The 19,298-nt window shown below is 40.0% G+C and overlaps 1 protein-coding gene across 3 annotated transcripts in view; it reads left to right on the forward strand.

The window, feature by feature from the left end:
- Nucleotides 1-19,298, forward strand: part of ANKRD17 (ankyrin repeat domain 17) — a 374,674-nt gene that overhangs the window by 210,012 nt on the left and 145,364 nt on the right. For all 3 annotated transcript variants that reach the window (XM_030190627.1, XM_030190626.1, XM_030190628.1), the window contains 3 exons: nt 3,912-4,060; nt 5,942-6,053; nt 18,518-18,663. In XM_030190627.1, the coding sequence (XP_030046487.1) occupies nt 3,912-4,060; nt 5,942-6,053; nt 18,518-18,663 (407 nt within the window). The remainder of the gene's footprint in view (nt 1-3,911; nt 4,061-5,941; nt 6,054-18,517; nt 18,664-19,298) is intronic.

Below are 19,298 nucleotides of genomic sequence, written 5' to 3' on the forward strand. Positions count from 1 at the left end.
AAGATTTGGATATCATGTGCTTCTCTCCTATAGATTGCTGAACATAAATATCTCATCCCCTATAGTGTTTCTGTATAGAAATAGAAACACTACAGCAGTGGCAGAAGTCATGTAGCTGTTTGCGAAGAATCTCGCAACTCAGAGGGTTGATACTTCAGTCGGTTGCCTACTACTACTACTATTAAGCATTTCTATAGTGCTACAAGGCGTACGCAGCGCTGGTTGCCTCTCATTGCTACTCGACTCAAGCTAGTGGTAGATGCACATGGTGGAAGCAGACTGTGTGGCAGGTCCACAAACCTGCTTTCTTCAAACATTCTTGTGCTTCTCGTAAAGTTTTAACTTTATAAAGTTTTCCTTGTATCAAAAATGTTAGTCTAAAAGGAAAAATCCATCGATAGTGAATGCGCTCTTGCTGCAGAAGTTGAATGATAGGGCGAAACTCCTGTCTCTTTTGCAATGTGAGCATCGAAAGATCTTGAAATAGTGTTATATTTTCATCATGGTAAGAGTTCTGCTTCATTTTCCACGCTAGAGTAAATATCTTGTCTTTGAGCGGAAAGGATTGGAAGCATGCAATGATGCCCCTTGGTTTATTATTTACCAGTACCCCCAATGCACAGTGTACCTGCTCGATTTCAGTGTCCTCCGCTTTGGCGATGGTATGCTCTGGAACTTCTGGCAAGGTCAGTAAGATCTAGTAACATGTGGCCTGCAGTATGGCTGTAGAGTCCTCACCTCCAAAAAAAATTCCAGAAGTCAGTGGAACCATATAGTCACTTGCCTCGCCAGGTTTTCAACATCTGTTTTATCTGTGAGCTGAATGAGGTGCTCAGTGATATCATCCAGGCGATTATCTACTATCTTCAGGCATCTCGCATGGTCGTCTAGGTGCTGCTCTGCTTCCTCCAAGCACATCCCCAAGTCCTCGAGGCCTCCGAGCAGATCTTACGTAAATGATTTCAACTCACCCAGGTGTCTCACTACATCAGATTGTATTTCTAATTTTAATTCTGGCAAAAGCTGCTGCCAATCACGTTTTGTTAATGGAGGCTGTGAACCCCTCCCCCCCTTCTCATTTATTGACTCTCCCGGGTAGGATGACTGATTAGCATCCTCTTTGAGTGGCGCGAAACGATTTGGCTCTGTCGACAGGCCACTCTGGTCTTTGCAAGGCTGGGCAGTGAAATACTGTTTAATTTCGCTAGGTCAATAACATTCAATCCTAATTCCAAAATACTGATGCTGGTCAAAATGGTGATCAAGCTCTGCAATGTCAAGAAAGGTGGGCTGCGTGGAACTGGCTTAGGGGAAAGCACATGGAGGTTTAGGTTTAAGCCGCCATCTCCCTGATTACATAACCGGAAGTCTCTCTCCAGTTTGTTTTAAATGTACTACTTAGTGACTTCACAATGTACCTCCTAGTCAAAGAGTACATGTTTGAGTTTCATGTTTACCATTCCACCCCATTTTATAGACCTCCATCATCTTTCTTCGACCGCCTCTTCAATCTGAAGAATCCTAATTTCTCTAGCCTTTTCTTATAGAGTTGTTCAACCCTTTTTATCATTTTGATCACCCTTCTCTGATCTTTTCTAATGCTGTTGTATCTTTATTTTTTCAGGTGTGGTAATCAGACTTGCACACAATATTCAAGGTGCAGTCACACCATGGAGCGATACAGAGGCATTATGATATTCTGTTCTATTCTTCATTCCTTTCCTAATAACTCCTAATATTTTTTTTGCCACCATTGCAAACTGAGCAGATGATTTCTATATGTTTTCCACAGTGATCCTTAGATCCTTTTCTTGGGTGATGATTCCCAATGTGGATCCTAACGTTGTTCTCTATGTGCGTCTTTGCCCATGTTCACATTAAATTTCATCTATATCTAAGATATTTAGCTCATTTGATATATCACTGAGGCCTTTACATTTTCTATATAGATACCCTTTCAATGCCCATTCTTACAGTCTTCCTGCAGTTTCTCAGAATCCACTTGTAATTTAACAAGTTTGAATAATTTTGTGTCATCTACATATTTGCCGCTTGATGGGCCATGTTGGATGATTTTCTTTTAGATTTCTTTATTGTACAAATACTGTGTTCCTGCCAGTAGTGTATGTTACTGCCTGTGTAATGGGAAGAGTGTTTTTGGATTTAGATCACACCTTTTTTATTAGTAGCTGAAGGCAAGTTACTTTCAGGTACAGTAGGAGGATGTATATCATTCAGACCCAAGGGTAAATAGCAGCATTAATAGAGAGCCAACTCTGTTTGGCTCATGTTTTTACTGTCCTAAGTATTTGTGATCTGTTTTTGTTATGTAAAAAGAAAATGGTAATTAAACTAAAACGTATTTATTTATTTTTAATAAGTTGGTTTTAATCAATCTCCAGTCAGATGGTCCCCTACAGAGGAATCTGTAGCTTCAACCATGGAACTAGTTCTTAAAGTAGGTATGTGGGAAGTACAAACAGGAATATAAACAAACTAGTTTTTATTAAAAGAGATCACTGTCCCTTCCTGGTTGCATTGCCACATTTCTAGGTTATGTCATTTTCTGTGTGAATCCTTAGCTCCACAAATCATTCTTAAACTCAACCTGTATTGAACACAAAAGTTCATTAAAGTGTACATAAGCAGTTAGTAAGGTTAATCACTCTTTTCCCCCACAGTTGTGAAGCATTGTCCTGTTTTAAGGTCCATATATTTCAGGTCATGTATGGAGTAGTTATTAAGGTGCGGTAAAAGTTGGATTTTCACCGCACCTAATTTTACCGGGAGAGGCATTCCCATGGTATAAGAATAATGCTGGTTGAGATGAACCTAGTAAGCAGCTTCTCAGAGCTCCCGCCCCCCAACCTGCCTGACTATCTTTGGTGTCTAGTGGGGTCATAGCAGGAACAATTCCTAGTTGCTTCTACTCTTTGTCAGCTCTGGGTTCAAAATGGAGTTTGTAAACTCCTAGTGAGTCCCTGACGATATTTTGAACCAGATGCCAGCTAGAGGCAGGAGCAACTGGGAATCACTCCTGCTTCAACCTCACTAGACACCAGGGATTATGTCAGGTAGGTCTGAAGGCCTCTGGGTGGGAATTTTGGATAATTAGAGGGTGTGTTGGTTGGGGGTCATAGGGGGGAGTGCTGAGTAATCGCATGTGTTCTCCTTTAAGAACTGCATGGGAGTGTTGGGCCATTGATTTGTGGCCTGATGCTACAGGGTTGGAAAAATTCTGCAGAAAACCAGTATCTCATGCATTAAGGGGCAAGTAAAGTGCACCTTAACTACTCCCTTAGTAACCATCAAAACTGTTTTTGTGCTATGTTAAGAAATTTTAGAAATGCCACATGTTTTTTTTTAATTAGGTTTCGCAAATATTTGGAAGTATGTTCTGTTTAATGCAAAACTCGTCCAGTTTTCTTTGATATAAATTGCATGCCATGAGGTAGATTGGCTGAAAGAGTCAGCGTAGATCTAGTTCATATTGGAGGAGGCCATTTCTTGTTAGTGTATTTACATTGAAGTACTGTTATAGCTACAACTGCAGCAGGTGTGTGTTTCAATTGCTATTTTAATACCAAGGTACCATAGCTGTACTTGAAGTGCTATGCGTATTATTTTATAAACCTTCATTGCACCACAATCATGCTCTTTCCCCACCACCCTGCAAAGTAATTGTTGAATTTCCTGTTCTAAAGCCCAAATACCTTCACTTAAATTTTGTTAAAATCATGGTTTCTTCTGGACTTCAAAGAGTTATCCCACTCCTGTCTATGGGCGAAGATCTTGACAAATTGACCCCTGTGGCAATTTATAGTTCAGGGTCATCATAATTAGGAAAGGCAGGAGGGTACTTTATTTTTAATGTCAAATTTAACTAACTGTAAACCTATTTTGTTCAACAGCAGTGAGTGGAAGAACGTCTGCAATGTCAAACACTCCTACCCACAGCATTGCAGCTTCCATCTCCCAACCACAGACTCCAACACCAAGCCCTGTCATCTCTCCCTCCACCATGCTCCCCGTCTATCCTGCCATAGATATAGATGCTCAGGTGAGTACAGACTACCCTCAGCATCAAAAATCTTTACATAAGCATCATCCTAAGAGGTCAAGGCCACAAGCAAAGTATGTTTGTCATACACTCTCTTCGTCTGTGTGATCAAAAGTTAATAAGGAGTCGCATAGGGTGTATTTGGAATTAGTTTCATTAACCTTTGTGCCCAGTATTCTAGATGACGTGCTCTTTTGTTTGTTTTTTTTTTTAGGTTAGCTGGCTTTTTCTTTATCATTTTGCTGTACTTAATTTTTATTTTTTTTCATGTGATTAGTTGTAAGTTAGTGTTTTTGTTGATAATTAGTAAGCGGTCTTGAATGCAAAAATTATAGGGACAGGCTTATGAACCTCAACATGTATACACTGGAAGAGAGGAGACATGATAGATGATTTTAATATCTCAAGGGCGTTTATGTACAGGAAGAGAGCCTTTTTCAAATGAAGGAGAGCTCTGGAATGAGGGAGCATATGACAAAGATAGGAGGGAATAGGCTTAGGAGTAACCAAAGGAAGTATTATTTCACAGAAAGGGTGGTGGAGACGTGGAATGGCCTCCCGGTGGAGGTGGTGGAGTCGAGGACTGTTCCAGAATTTAAAAAGGCATGGGATAAGCATGTGGGTTTGCTTAGGAACAGGAAGAATTAGGGGTTACAGAGGATGGGCAGACTGGATGGGTCATATGGCCTTTATCTGCCGTCATGTTTCTATGATAATTTGAAAGGGTTAATCAGCGAGGAAGGTGTTTCCAAGTGATTAAACAAAAGTCAGGTACATTGGAGGGGAGTATGATTTAAGTCTCACGTCTTCAATATATTTTGGGTATCTATCTCCTGGACATGCTCCACTTTAGGCTCTGCTTAATGCCCCCATGCAGGCAACCAAAAGCGCAGTCATAAAAAAATAGAGAAAACCCCTCCCTCAACCTCAAGTCATAGCATGAAATTTCTGGCCCTCTTTTAACATATATTTTTTTTTTTTTTGCATATGTTGACATTTTACTCATGCCTGTAATTAAGAAACAAAAGATTATTTCTATCCTCTGCTTGGCCATGCCTGACGAATAACATTATATCACAGACTCTGAGATCACAAGTCCATCGGCAGGCAGCGGGAGAAGACTTGCTTGGGTGCACATCATGATGTTATAGTTCTATGTGATTACCCAGCTGACAGTGGCTTCCTCCTATAATCTGTCTTAATGCAAAACGTACTGTACAGTAGATAAGAAGGCAAGTAGCTAGTAACACAATACACAAAGAGCTGACAGCGGCAAGAAGCAAGCTCTTCTTCCTTTAGATGGCATGTTGCATAAGTCAAGTAATTCTGCCGTTTCTTGCAAAGGCAGTATATTAAATTAAAATATGAAAGTAAACTGTTCCTTTGTTTAGAATTAAAACAACAACAAAAACTTTGATCAACTGCATCCTCCAGCTTATTCCTCTTCACAGGATTTAGGGTTTTTTTGGGGTTTGCTTTTTTTTTTAATGCTCACATTTCAGTGCCCATATCATTCCATTTGTTTTCAGGAGTGATGGTTTGCCGGTGTTTTTTTTATCTCCTCACATTTTCTTCATCATATTAATTTTGCTTGTTAGGATCACACTATTACAATTTTTTTCTGAGCAATAGAGAACACTTTGGAAATTGAGAGAGGTGTTTTCTTCTTTTTTTGCACAAGAATGTAACAAGTACTAGACAAGCTAGTTGGATTGCAACACATGAAACACTGGCGAGATGTTTTATTGGGCAGTTCAGTATAGCATAGTCAAAAGCTGTTGGTCTGAGTACAGTTGGGAAACATCCTAATCACTGGCAGAAGCCTTTAATCTCAAAGGTTTGTGTGCTTTTGCATAACTTGTGTGTGTTGTTTTTATTTAGACGGAGAGTAATCATGACACAGCACTGACTCTTGCGTGTGCCGGTGGCCATGAAGAACTGGTACAAACGCTGCTGGAGCGAGGAGCCAATATTGAACACCGCGATAAGAAAGGTAAATAGTTTTCATTGTAATAAGCTTGTGATGGGAAAGCTTAAGTGCTCCAGAACTTCTAGGCTGGTGTGGCCTCCATCAGTGGCTGTTCTTTCTTGGTTGGGAAATGTATACTTAATGGTAAGAGAATTAACTGTAGTGACAGTTTGAACATTTGCTCTGTCAGTTCTTTGTAACCACTGTAAAGGCCAGGAGGGACATTTTCTAATAGCTAGTGCGTTAATGCATTCTATCTGCTGCCTATTGCATGCAGTGTTGGTAAAACGACCCCTTCCTCCCTCAAGTATGCAACTGTATTTGGAGACTGAGGAGGAAGAGGTGTAGAATCAAAATGGCTGGTTTGTTACTCCTTTTTTTTAAGGTTGTAGGCTCTATTTATTATGTGTTGAGGGATTTCTTCAAGTGTATTACCTGTATAATTCATTTTCTCATTGCTCTGATGATGTCAAATGAGAACAAGCAACAAGAGTAACTTAGTTTGCTAAACAAGAAAAACAAAACAACAAATAGAATGAAAAGTTCAAATTAAAATCTTGGTGACAAAAGGCTATGGGGTCAATATTCAAAAAGGGTTTAATGGGGTAGAAGAGGCTTCTGCCCAGTTAAACCCCTGCTGAGCAAACTGGCACCCAGTTAGTGCTACTGAATATCACCACTAGGTTAGAGGTAGGCTGGGCAGAATGTCAACTTAGTGGTGATTTTTGGTCCACTAACCAGCAAACAAACCACATAAAGTTAGAACAGCAAAACACCTGGCCTAAGTTTTTTGTTTTGTTTATTTGAAAGCATTTTTATGCTTCCTATCTATAAACATTCAAAGTTTTGACAGGTAGTGTCAGAGGGTAAAAAAATGTTAAATTTGGAATTGATTGACAAGCATTTAAAAGCCATTTAATCTTTCACCAGAACAGTCCTTTTAGCTTTCCAACAGTGGTTAGCCCTTAAAATGGGATTTTGTGGATTCCACCCCCCCCCCCCCACACAGATATGAAATCAATTCTAAAATAGAGCAGATTCTAATTTTTTTTTAATTGAAGTTTTAAAATATACATGTTCAAATACAAACATTAAGCAATTACAAAGAAAAAAAAAAGAAAGAAAATCCTCTGAGGTAGGCAATAAGAATACAAAGAAATAGAAAACAATTTCAGCCCACATTAATGGGGGGATAAAGAGCAAATTAAATTAAAGATAAAAGTACAAAAATAGGAAAATCAAGAATACAATCTTAACCAATGAGACGAGATAAATTATCTGAACTGTTTTACACCTCAGTACCTGATTAATTATTTGGAACTGTGTTCCTGCAAGAACTTCTCAAGATGTGACTTATCAAAAAATACATACTGGACTCTCCTGTAAGTGATAGACACGTACGAGGAAATCGCAAGAAAAAAGAAGCCCCTAGGGCCAAAACCTGGCTTTTCAGGGCTGAAAAGCCTTCCTCTGAAGTTGAGTGGTACGTAACACATCTGGGAACATCTGAATAGTTTTACCACAGAACGACGTAGGCTTTTTTTCTTGAAATACATTTTTAGAATAGAAACTTTATCACCTTTGTGTAAGAATGTAATCAGAAGGGTAGATCTTGCAGTGATGAAATCAGGGGAATCCTCCAGAAAAGCAGTAAAATCTGCCCTCTCTACTGACCCAACTCTGTAAGGTCACCCTGCTGATCTTCCAAGGCTGTCTTAGTAGGTATATAATAACATTTAACCAGAACCAAGGAATCTGCATTTGGTAATTCCAGTATTTCTTTAAAATAGTTCCTTGCAAGTATCTCTGCTAAGAGGTAATGAGTTAACGGGAAATTAAAGAACCATAGGTTTCTATTCCTTTCAAAAATTTACATTAACTGTATCTTGCATTACAAGAAGAGGCTATCCTTAATAGCAGAGACACTAGTGTTTTGCAAGGAAGAAACTCTACCCTCCAAACGTTTAACCTGAGAACTAACAGTTAGTTTAGCATCCATTTCTTTAGTTTTAGCAATAGACTCAGAGATAAAGTCACATAACTGAGGCACTACATTTTTCAGCAGTGTCTCAGTACAAGTAACTACTGCCCAGTTATCTTCTAATGTTATATCTTTTGAGGCAACAGAAACAACAAGAGTCCAAATCAGATGGATAAGACATGTCAGACACTTCCGATTTTTTGACCTCCAGGGTTTGATCTTTGTGGCTAGATGGGGGAAGATGTCCAACCTGGCTGTGGAGGAGGTGTTCTGTCGCGAGAGCTGAAAGAAGCTCCTTCCGGTGGAGATGTTTCAGATGGTAGCTCAGCGCTAATTCCTGGAACAACATGCTTATCTGTGGGTCCCTTAAGAACTGGAGTTGAAGTCCCAACAATTTCCCTTTTTTTTACTCATTATTAAGCAAATAAAGGCAACCTGAAAAACAAATGAAAAAAGAGAAGAGAATCACCTCAGCGGTGTCCACGATTGGTTTGTCTGTTACCCCTCTCAAGGCTCCAAGGGTTTCTCAAGGGTCCTGGTGTGCCCCTTAGGACACACCTCTTTGGCCATACCCTGTGGTCATGCCGCATAAGCGGCAGCTCTTTTAAAGGGAGAGACAACCCGGCACCTCAAAAATGACATCAGATGCCCGGAACCTCAACACCAATCAGAAGGGAGCAGATGGTAAGAGTGCTCCAAGATTCCACCTCCCGATGTGAGTCTCCGTGTCTGTATCCCGGCTGCCTACAGCTGCAGCAGCTCGTTTAAAGGGGGAGAGAAGCCAGTGCCTCAAAGATGACATCAGATGTCGGCAACCTCAGCACCAATCAGAAGGGAGCAGATGGCAAGAGTGTTCCAATATTCCACCTTCCAATGTGAGTCTCTTTGTCTTTATCCCCAGTAGCTAACAGCAGCGGCAATTCTTTTAAAGGGAGAGACAAGCCGGTGCCTCAATCAGAGGGGAACACATGGCAAGAGTGCTCCAAGATTCCACATCCCGATGTGAATATCCGTGTCACTATTCCTCTCCAATTTTTGATTAGGCTATCTCCTCTGCCTAATTTCACTTTGCTTAGTTTGCTGTCTTATTTTACTTAATTGTATATATTTTGATCATGATCTACCACTCTCTCCCTGTTATGGGAGAAGCAGAAAATAAGGCATGGTAAATAAATGTCTCTCGTGATGTCTGAGCGCTGAGCCCTGTACCCCATTCTGGTGCAAGCTGAGCAGTGAGCCAGAAGGGTGCACTCCCATCTGACCCTCCATTGTGCAGCTGCGTTAAAGGTATGGCCCATCCTCTGTGTCAGAGGATGTGGTTACAGCGGTTATCATATCTGGGTTTAAAAAAGTTTGAACAAGTTGCTGGAAGAAAAGTCTGTGGTCTGCCATTGAGATAGACCTGGGGGAAGCTGCTGCTTGCCTTGGGATTGGTAGCTTGAAATCTTCATGCTATTTTTGATTCTGCCAGGTACTTGGGACCTGGATTGGCCACTGTTGGAAGCAGAATACACCACACTCTCATCATAACGCGCACCATTATAACGTAGTAGTGAATATGGCTCTTGGAACTTTTGTAATTTTTGCGTGATTACACTGTACAAGCCTAGTATGGCTCCCAGAACTTTTGTACCTTTTGCTTGGTTGACTCAAGGGCCCAGCTCACATGGTTGATGTGCCCTTCCGGTTCAAACGTGTTTCCAGTTTGTCGCTCTTGAAATGGTAAGTGGTTCGTTAAAGTGCAACTAAAACTAAGAATAAACTTTGCATGGATGGTTGAAAAATCATCCAAAAACCACAGATTATCTGCACAAAATCAACGAAGGATGCGATCTCAAATGAAAACGTGCACGGTTAGCACAAGATGTGGACTTGGATTCGTTACTGTTCACATAGTTTGGGCAGCAACAACAAAAGGGCATTCCAGTCTCAGAGTGCATGATATGCATGCAAGCACAGAAGTTTGATCGAGAACTTAACAACAAATCCAGTCAATTCAAAGCAAGCAATGGTTGGGTATGGAGATAACAGCGAAGGCATGGGATATTTCAAGTAGTGACTGCAGATGAAAAAATATCTTCAGATGAGCAAGCTGCTTGATCCTTCCCATGGAAACTGAAAGAAATTATCGAGGCTGGAAATTACACAGAAGAACAGGTCTACAATACTGATAAAATGTTGCCAGAGAAAACACTAGTGCTAAAGAAGGATGACCTAAAAAAAGGATTTAAATAAACCAAAGATAGATTAACCATCTTGTTCTGCATCAGTTCAACGGGCAGCCACAATCTTACACCTCTTTGCATTGGGAAGTAACCAAAAACCTTGTTGTTTCCATCATGTTAATATTAAATCATTACCTTTTTTGTGTAACAATTCCAGAAATTCATGAATGGTGGCTGAAATTTCCAGGAACTGTTCCTTTTGGTTGAAAATATTTGCGGGCTAGACATCTGAAAGAGAATGCAGTACTGCTCTTGGATAATTGTCTTGCCCACTTTCCACCAGAAAATCTGGTATCACAGGATGGCAAAGTTAGGGTTGAATAATACAACCTCCAGGATCCAACCGTTGGACCAAAGGGTCATTTCCATATTCAAGCAGCATCATCTCCGAGAGTTGGGTGACCCACATGTTAGACAGCAACCCATCTGTTCCCGATTTTCTGAAAGGCTTTATCTATAAAGGACATTTATTGTTGCTGATGCATGGAGTCTAATAAGTGAAGATACAATAAACTGTTGCTGGATGGCAGGACTTTGAGGCATTTAGCAGAGCAGCACTTGATCTAGATTTCATGGATGACATCAGCGATTTTGAAGCGTTGTCAGAGGAGGAGTTGGGGAAAGCCTGATGTTGAATAAATGAGAGATATGCCAAATAATTTATCAGAGCTTGGAGTAGATATTTAGAAACTTTAGAAAGGAAATTTCTCTTGGGAGAAACATCTTACTTCTACAATTTGATTTGTCCGGCGCATTCGACATGGTAGGCCACGACCTCCTTCTTACTCTACTATCTGAATTCGGCATTGGAGGTTATGTCTTAGAGTGGTTCAGAGAATTTCTCTCTTATTGATCCTATCAGGTCAAAGTCCATTCCTCTACCTTGCCACCTTGGAGTCCCCACTGTGGAGTCCCTCAGGGCTCCCCCCTGTCACCAACCCTATTTAATATTATGATGTCTCCACTTGCTACGGCCCTATCCAACCATGGCCTGAACCCGTACATATATGCAGATGATGTAACTATCTACATTCCCTTCCAATCTTCCTTAACTGAAGTCTCAGATGCAATACAGAATAGTTTGGCCGTCATGACAAGCTGGGCGAATGCCTTCAAATTCAAACTTAATAAGGAAAAAACCCAATGCATCATTCTCTCCTCCCCGTTCAATAAATCCCCCCCCCAGGCATGGTTCCTGCGCCGGACTACTCCATCACCATCGCAGATAATTTGAAGCTACTTGGGGTCATTTTGGATTCCCGCCTGTCCCTCGACCTTGAAGTCTTGTCTATCACAAAAAGAATGTTCCTCTCCATGCGGTCACTGAAACATGTCAAGCAGTTCCTTCCGTTTGATCTATTCTGGACTCTAATCCACTCTCTAGTATTGAGCCATTTTGACTACTGCAATGGGATTTACAATGGATGCAAAAAACACACCATATGGAAACTCCAGATGGCGCAAAACACGGCGGCAAGATTGCTCTTTGGCAAATCTCGGTTTGAGTCAGCTAAACCCTTAAGAGAGAAGCTCCACTGGCTCCTGATAAAAGAACGTGTTGAATTCTAAATTTGTGCACTAACCCACAAGATCGTATATGGGGATGCTCCGGGTTATATGTTCAGCTTGATTGACCTCCCTCCCAGAAACGCCAGAAAACCATCACGTACTTATCTTAATCTCCACTATCCTAACTGCAAGAATCTAAGATATAAATTGCTCTTCGCCTCCTCTTTCTGCTTCATTAGTCCTCGTTACTGGAATGCTCTGACTCCAGCGTTAAAAGAGACTACCGACCACATTCAATTCAAGAAATTTCTCAAAACTTATCTATGTGAAAAAACCTACTCCTCTGCTACTTAATTCCCTACTGTCCTGCATTTGTCCTCCCTGTTGTCTCCCCCCCCCCCCTAAAAGTTCCTTGCTCTCTATTCCGCCATTGTATTATTATCATGTTGTTCCTTCTATAACCGTTGTTAGCCACATAGAGCCTGCTATGTTGGGAATATGTGGGATACAAATGTTCTGAAATAAATAAATATTGCACCTCAAAATGTTGAATCCTGGGTACTCAGGGACAGTGAATGTGAAGAAATTTGTCCCATTGCACATGAGCTAAGTGATGCTGAAATTATCGAGTTCATGTCAACTTGCGGATAATGCTTCAGACGAAGATGAGCCACTCGAGTTACCTGAAGAAGTGGATGATTTTGTTCCAACGTCGTCTGAGGAAGTACATGCGCTAGAAATGGCTCTTAAATGGATTGAATGTCAGGATTTAGAACTGTCAAAGCTATGCAGCTGAGAAGCATTTTACAATTTACTAAGCATCAGTCATTTGCCTTGAAGACCCAGTCGTGAATAATGAACTTTTTCATTAAGTGACATAGAGCAAAACAGCGAAGATGACTCAAAAAATAATAATGGACGATGCTCTGGAAGAAAAAAATGTTTATTAAGGACTTGACACAGCTGTGTTTCATTAAATGAACGTAGAGCAAAACAGCGAAGATGACTCAAAAAATAATAAGTGAACATGTACTGAATTTACATTCTACAGTAATTTGATTGCATTCATAAAAAGGTTTTTTATTTGTTTCAGTACAGAGGTTATGTAATAACAAACCCCACCATCATCTATTGTAAGTCTGATTTGCAGTCAGGAAAAGGATTTTATTGGACCTGTATTGCCTTTGTAAATTTGATCTTCATTCATTAAAACGGTTTAAAAAGTTAAATTGAGTTTTTATTTGATTGAGTAAGCTAATACATACATTATTAGGCGGAACTGGTTATTGTTCCAAAGTAGTACATTATATCAAGGGAGCGATGTCCTGGGCTAGATGTACTACTGGTCTGATCCAGCAAGGCTATTCTTATATTCTTAGGGAGGGAAGTACGTAAGTGCTATTTTAGAATGTAAAATGGACTTCTCTGATAATGTTTGGTCATGTGGAGAGACTAATGGCGGACAACTATAGATTGGGGTTTTAGAGTTTAACCAGAGAAATAATGACCCTTTAGAGGCTTTATTTTCATGCTTTTATGAATTCTTTGGGGAAAAATCAACACTTTCTTTTAAACCTTTGAAATATTTTATTTTTAGAGATAACATATCATTGTATTATTTCTGCACTTTGACAGATATTAACTATGATTATAGTTTTTTTTCTTTGTGTGTATGTGTAAACAATATGTATCAACATGAGGTAATGCAAATTCCATATTATAGAAAAATACCCCCAGTTGTCACTTTCAGCTAGCTTCTCTTTAGTCACATTACTCCAATATTCCATTTTTAGATTCCACTCTTTTAGAAAGTCAAACAGCTTGTTTACTTATGTGGAAGATACTGTACTTCAAGGCCACTGCTTCACTGAAGAGCAACTCTTCACACACACAAAAGCTGATGATGGTCCCATTAATTTTTACACTAGATATATGACGTGTTGTATGTGTCATGTTGTAGCCGCGGGTAGGCCGGGTCCCACCCACTTTGGGTTCAGACCCACCCAAAATCAGTGCTCCATTGGTGTGACTGGCATTGATCCACAAGCTCCGCCAGCTGAAGACCTCCTCCTAGCAGAAGGAACACTTACAGCTGATGGTAGTGTTCCTGATCCGCTGCTGCCCCACCCCTTGCGCATGCTCGGGGGACACTGCTGCTAGCAGCATAGAGTGTAAGCGTTCCTTCTGCTGGGAAGAGGTCTTCATCTGGTGGGGCTTGTGAATTCCTACTAGCTCAGTTATTTCTTTTGGTTTAGGGTGCATGAGAGGGGTGAGGAGGGTGGGGGCAAGCAGCAGAAGAGCACAGCCTAATGCAGAAAACAGTATGAAGCCTGTTTACTATGCTGACGGTTAATGCTTGTGCATTTCTATGTTGATCACCTACTGTGGAATGGGGCAGCAGTTGCACCTTACAGTTAATGTGGAGGTAGTTATTGTGTTGGCAGTTGGAAAAAATAATGAAAGAAAAGGATACTGACCTTTCTAGAATCCAATGGGTTGCAAGATCCAAGGCAACATGATTTTTAGTAAAGGACAATCCTTCCAAATTAATCTGATTTTTCTTTGACTGGGAGACCAGAGAACTGGTAAAGGATATACACTAGATGTAATCTACTTGGATTTCAGCAAAGCCTTTGATACAGTTCCTCATAGGAGACTCATGAATAAGCTGAGCAGGCCAAATTTAGGACCCACCCAGAGTGTCGAACTGGATTAGAAACTGGTTGACTGACAGACAACAGAGAATGATAGTAAACTGTTACACCCTAAAGTCCTTTCGTTATTGTCCCATCGCCCTATCATTTCCCCATTGTCACATTCCATTGCTTTATTCTTAGATGATATTTTGACTTTGACCTTATCTTCACACAACTCTTCACAACGCACCCATAATCATATTATGACCAATTGTATTTCTACTTTCACAACGTATTGTAAGCCACACTGAGCCCGCAAATAGGTGGGAAAATGTGGGATACAAATGTAATAAAATAAAAAATAAATGGAACCCACTTGGAGGCAAGGAAGATAGGTAGTGGAGTTCCATGGGGATTAATGCTGGGGCCAATTCTATTTAATATATTTGTGAGCGATATTGCTGAAGGGATATAAGGGAGTAGAAAACATGAAGAAATCTCCAGAAATTAGAGGAATGGTCTGACAGTTAAAATTTAATGCGAAAAAATAGGGGGTGAGAGAGTGATAAGCACGTTTAAGGAGGGAGACCTTGAGGCAATAGTGTTTGAGGCTCTTAAGTTGGCGAAACAATGTGACAAGGCATTAGTCATTGTCAGATGGATGCTAGGCTGCACAGAGAGAGAGAGAGAGAAGCAGCAGAAGAAAGGAGGAGTTGATCCCCCTCTACAAGTTGTTGGTAAGGCCCCACTTGAAATATTGTGTTCAGTTTTGGAGGCCATATCTCACTAAGGACATGAAAAAAATTGAAGCGGTTAAAAGAAAAGCAAGGAAAGTGATAAGCAGTTTGCATCACAAGAAGTGTGAGAAACAACTTGATGACCTGAATGTGGATAGCCTAGAGCAGTGTTTCCTAAGTCCAGTCTACCCCTTGCCAGTCAGGTTTTCAGCCTTCAAAATTGCTCATTCCTGGCCCCTGAGCGATGAGAATGGACATATATGTCGTTTAATATATAAGGACATATACATTCTTATGATTGTTGTGTGGCTGCAAGAAAGTTGTTATAAGAGAAGATATTGAGGAGACGTGAAGTTATTGAAGGTTTAATATAATCAGAAATTTAAAAATTAAAAAGTGAAAAATTCAGGAGGTTTTTGCCAATGATTGGTCCTAGTCGATGGGTAGCTGTGGTCCTCCTTAAGGAGTGCTTAAATGATATATAATTTCCACAGTTAGCAGCTCTTGACTGCTGAGGCTTTTTCTCCTCCTGTGGGCACATTGATGAAAATTTTTAAAAAATAATATTTTGGAAGCCAACAAATTGGTTTTGATGTGTTATTTTGCAAAGGTGGATTGAATATTTGGTTTGAAAGCTATTAATATACACACCCCAAATTTTTCCAGAGACAGGAAGGTGGTAGAACTAGAGGACAGAAATCGTTGCAGAGGGTCATCTTAGGAGTAATATCAGGAAGTAGTTTTTTTACAGACAGGGTAGTGGATGCATGGAATGCCCTCCTATGGGTGGTGGTGGAGATGACAATGCTGACAGAATTCAAACATGCGTGGGATAAATAAAATGGATTCTGATACAGAAAGAGCATGGAAGCAAAACACACGTAGTGGTACTTAGATAGCAACTTCCATAATTGGGAAAAAGGTCAGACTTCAATGGTCTGTGCCCTGATTATGGCTAGACAGATCTGGATGGGCTGGAGTGTGGGCTTCGTTGACAACTCAGGTAATTGGGGCACAGACAGTAGAAGTCTGCCCAGCATTGGCGTTGTTCTCCAGTTATACCTAGACGGATCTGCATGGGCTTGAGTGGGCTTCGACAGCACAACTTCAGTAGTTGGGAAATAAACTCCAACAGTGGGGAATAAGACCAGTACCAGGCAGACTTCCACAGTCTGTGCCCTGAATATGGCCAGGAACAGATCAAGATCAAGTATGCATATGTAATCTCATTCAGACTGTATAGACTATTTGAAGATGTGGTTATTTACAATTAACACCTGGGCGAAAGCTGTTTAAAGCTAATATAAGTAAAATTCAAGGGACTAACTAGTTGTCCCTTTCCTGATTTTTTTCCTTCTCTTTTATTATCAAGGGGTAGTTGTTCCCATCATTCATGAATTTCGGTATCTGGGCTTACTGAATTTGCTGTCTCAATGAAATGTTTTGTAAATGAAATAATTCATGTGGAATTTCAAAGTTGTGACTTATTCATCACTTGAAAGGTTATTTGACCCTTTTAATTTTAGGTCCATTGTGCAAAGTCTTATTACCCTGCACTTTGATTAATTCGGTTATTGATTAGGTTACTGAAACATGTTCTAAGGTCGATACAGATTGCTCAGAATGCAGCAACACGGATTATCGAGGGTATTTTCAAGTTCAAAACACATTACTCCTATTTTAATTAAATTACACTGTCTATTTAGAGTGGCATATTTAAATTTTGTTATTGATGTTCAAGATTATTAACAACAATGTTCCAGTTATTATCACCACTTGGTTGCATATGTACTGGCTATCCAGGCTACTTAGATCTGCAGCTAAAGACTTTCCACCCTTGCAAGTTGTTAGGTGATCTGTGTTCATCTAGCTTATCTGCTATATATGTTGGCCCTCAATTGTGGAATACCGTACCAGCAACAATTAATTTCTTGAAAAGCCTTGATAACCTTCAAGAAACTTGACGACCTATTTATTTCTGTAGGCCATTGATAATTGTTTAAATTATGCAAGCAGTTTGACATCAGTTTTTTTTATTTTTATTTTTTTAATTTTATTTGCTTGTGTTGCTGTGTATGTATTTTGTACCCCACCTAGAATTTTAGTTCAGTTTAGAAACTTTTTTAAAATAATAGTTAAAATGTCATACTATATGCCATGAGTTTATCTTGTTGGGTAAACTGGATGGACCATGCAGATTTTTATTTGCTGTCATCTACTATGCTACTGTTCCGCCCTCTCACTGGGTGATTGGCATGCAGTTTAAACCAGAGTATAGAACATTGCCAAAACAAGACTCAGAACTCTTGAACCAAAATCATTTTAAATGCAGTAATCAAACAAGGGAAAACTTACAGTTCAGATGTGCTAGACAAGAGTTTTTGCCTTGCAAATTGAGAGTCTGTTCTCAACCAGCTCTCTCTCCGTGCAAGAGGGAAGCTGGGAGGGATTCAACAACACATTGAAAGAAATGCTGTTTATACTTCTACACTGCTTAAATCTTGATAGTCCAGTAGCTTGAAAAAGATCATACAACAGAATACAGCATAGGCAGTTTCAGTTCACAGAGTAGATATGCTGCAGACAGACCCAACAGAGAGAGAGAAGGGGGGGGGGGGGGGGAAACTACCCAGCATGCACAGCGAACAAGGCAAGCCAAAGAGAGAGTCTCGTAAGATACAGAGAACTGGACATGTGCTCTGAAAGAGCCTATTATAAGGAACTACAGGATTTCATGGATTTGTAGTCTTATTATATATCCTATTATCTGTCTCCATCCAAATGGCGGCAGAACGGTATATTAACTGTTTATATGGTAAATAGTATGGCATAATTAATGCCTCTTCAGTAGGTGTAGCTGTGTTCTTATCTGCTATACAGTTAATATGCATTAATTTGTTTTTGGAAACTGCTTGGAATGCCCCCTACAGTTAACTCAGAGGTTTTGCAGTTACCACATGTTTTGATAGTTACCGTACAACATGGCCACAGCAACAACAGAAGAATGATTGACTAAGACTGTATGATCAGGAAGATTGGCACCAAATACAGTAATTTACAATTTCCAAAGAAGTGAAAGGATAAAACAAATAGCATGTAGAGCCAAGAACAGAGGTTTGAATAAGAGGGTATAAGCATTTGTAGGACAAAAATGTTTGTGTTTGCTTGTGCGTTATAAAAGGCTGAAACATAGTACAATTCTATACATGCCAGGAGTGGTAGGGCAGCGTGAGAAATTACCCCATCAGTAGTTTGGTTGGAAGTTACATAATCTGTTCCAGCACATATCTAAACATAACAGAAATGTGAGCTATCAACTGATGAGCTCTGCTGGACATATGTCATTTTGCTAACGGCTGTGATGGAAATTGGTAATAAAATCTGGCTGTTCACATTTCAGGATTTACGCCGCTTATTTTGGCTGCAACAGCTGGTCACGTTGGGGCTGTGGAAATCTTGCTGGACAATGGTGCAGATATTGAAGCTCAGTCTGAGAGAACAAAGGACACTCCATTATCCCTGGCTTGTTCAGGAGGAAGACAAGAGGTAAAAAAAAAACAAAAAAAACCCAATACAAACAAAAAAAAACCTTAAAACCCCAAAATTGTTATAGGCAATTACAACAACAGACAGTCTGAAAAAAACAATACTAATTAAATCCTCAAGTCCACAGAATGTGAGAGGAGGGAGACCAAGAAAGTAAAACTAAAGTGAAGTCATATGAAGAAATCTGCTATTGCCCTGCCCTCTCTTCCTGATCCCATGACTACTTACCTTTTCCTTTAATACTCTTTTTTTTTTTTTTTTTTTTTTTGCTGCTCTACTTAATTTGTAGCTCAGATTTTTATTATATTTTTAATTGTAAACCCCCTAGATAGAACCCCCCCCCCCCCCCCCCACGACCACCACCAGCTCAAGGTGTGGTATATCAAATTTTAATAAATCTTGGAAAACAAAAAACCCCCTCCCTTCAGATTACAGAGGATCATTCTTATACAGGATCAGCAACCTACGCCATAGCCTCCAGCTATCCTCTACCTTACACCTGACCAATAGGCAAATCTAGAAATTTGCAAAATGATGTAGGTTCAAAATGATATATTGTACATTTTGAAATCTATTAATACATTAGCAAGGAAATTGCAGTACAAAAGTTGAACCCCAAACCACAGCTTCCTGGT

This window comes from Microcaecilia unicolor, chromosome 2 (assembly GCF_901765095.1).
Source record: "Microcaecilia unicolor chromosome 2, aMicUni1.1, whole genome shotgun sequence".
NCBI lineage: Eukaryota > Metazoa > Chordata > Amphibia > Gymnophiona > Siphonopidae > Microcaecilia > Microcaecilia unicolor.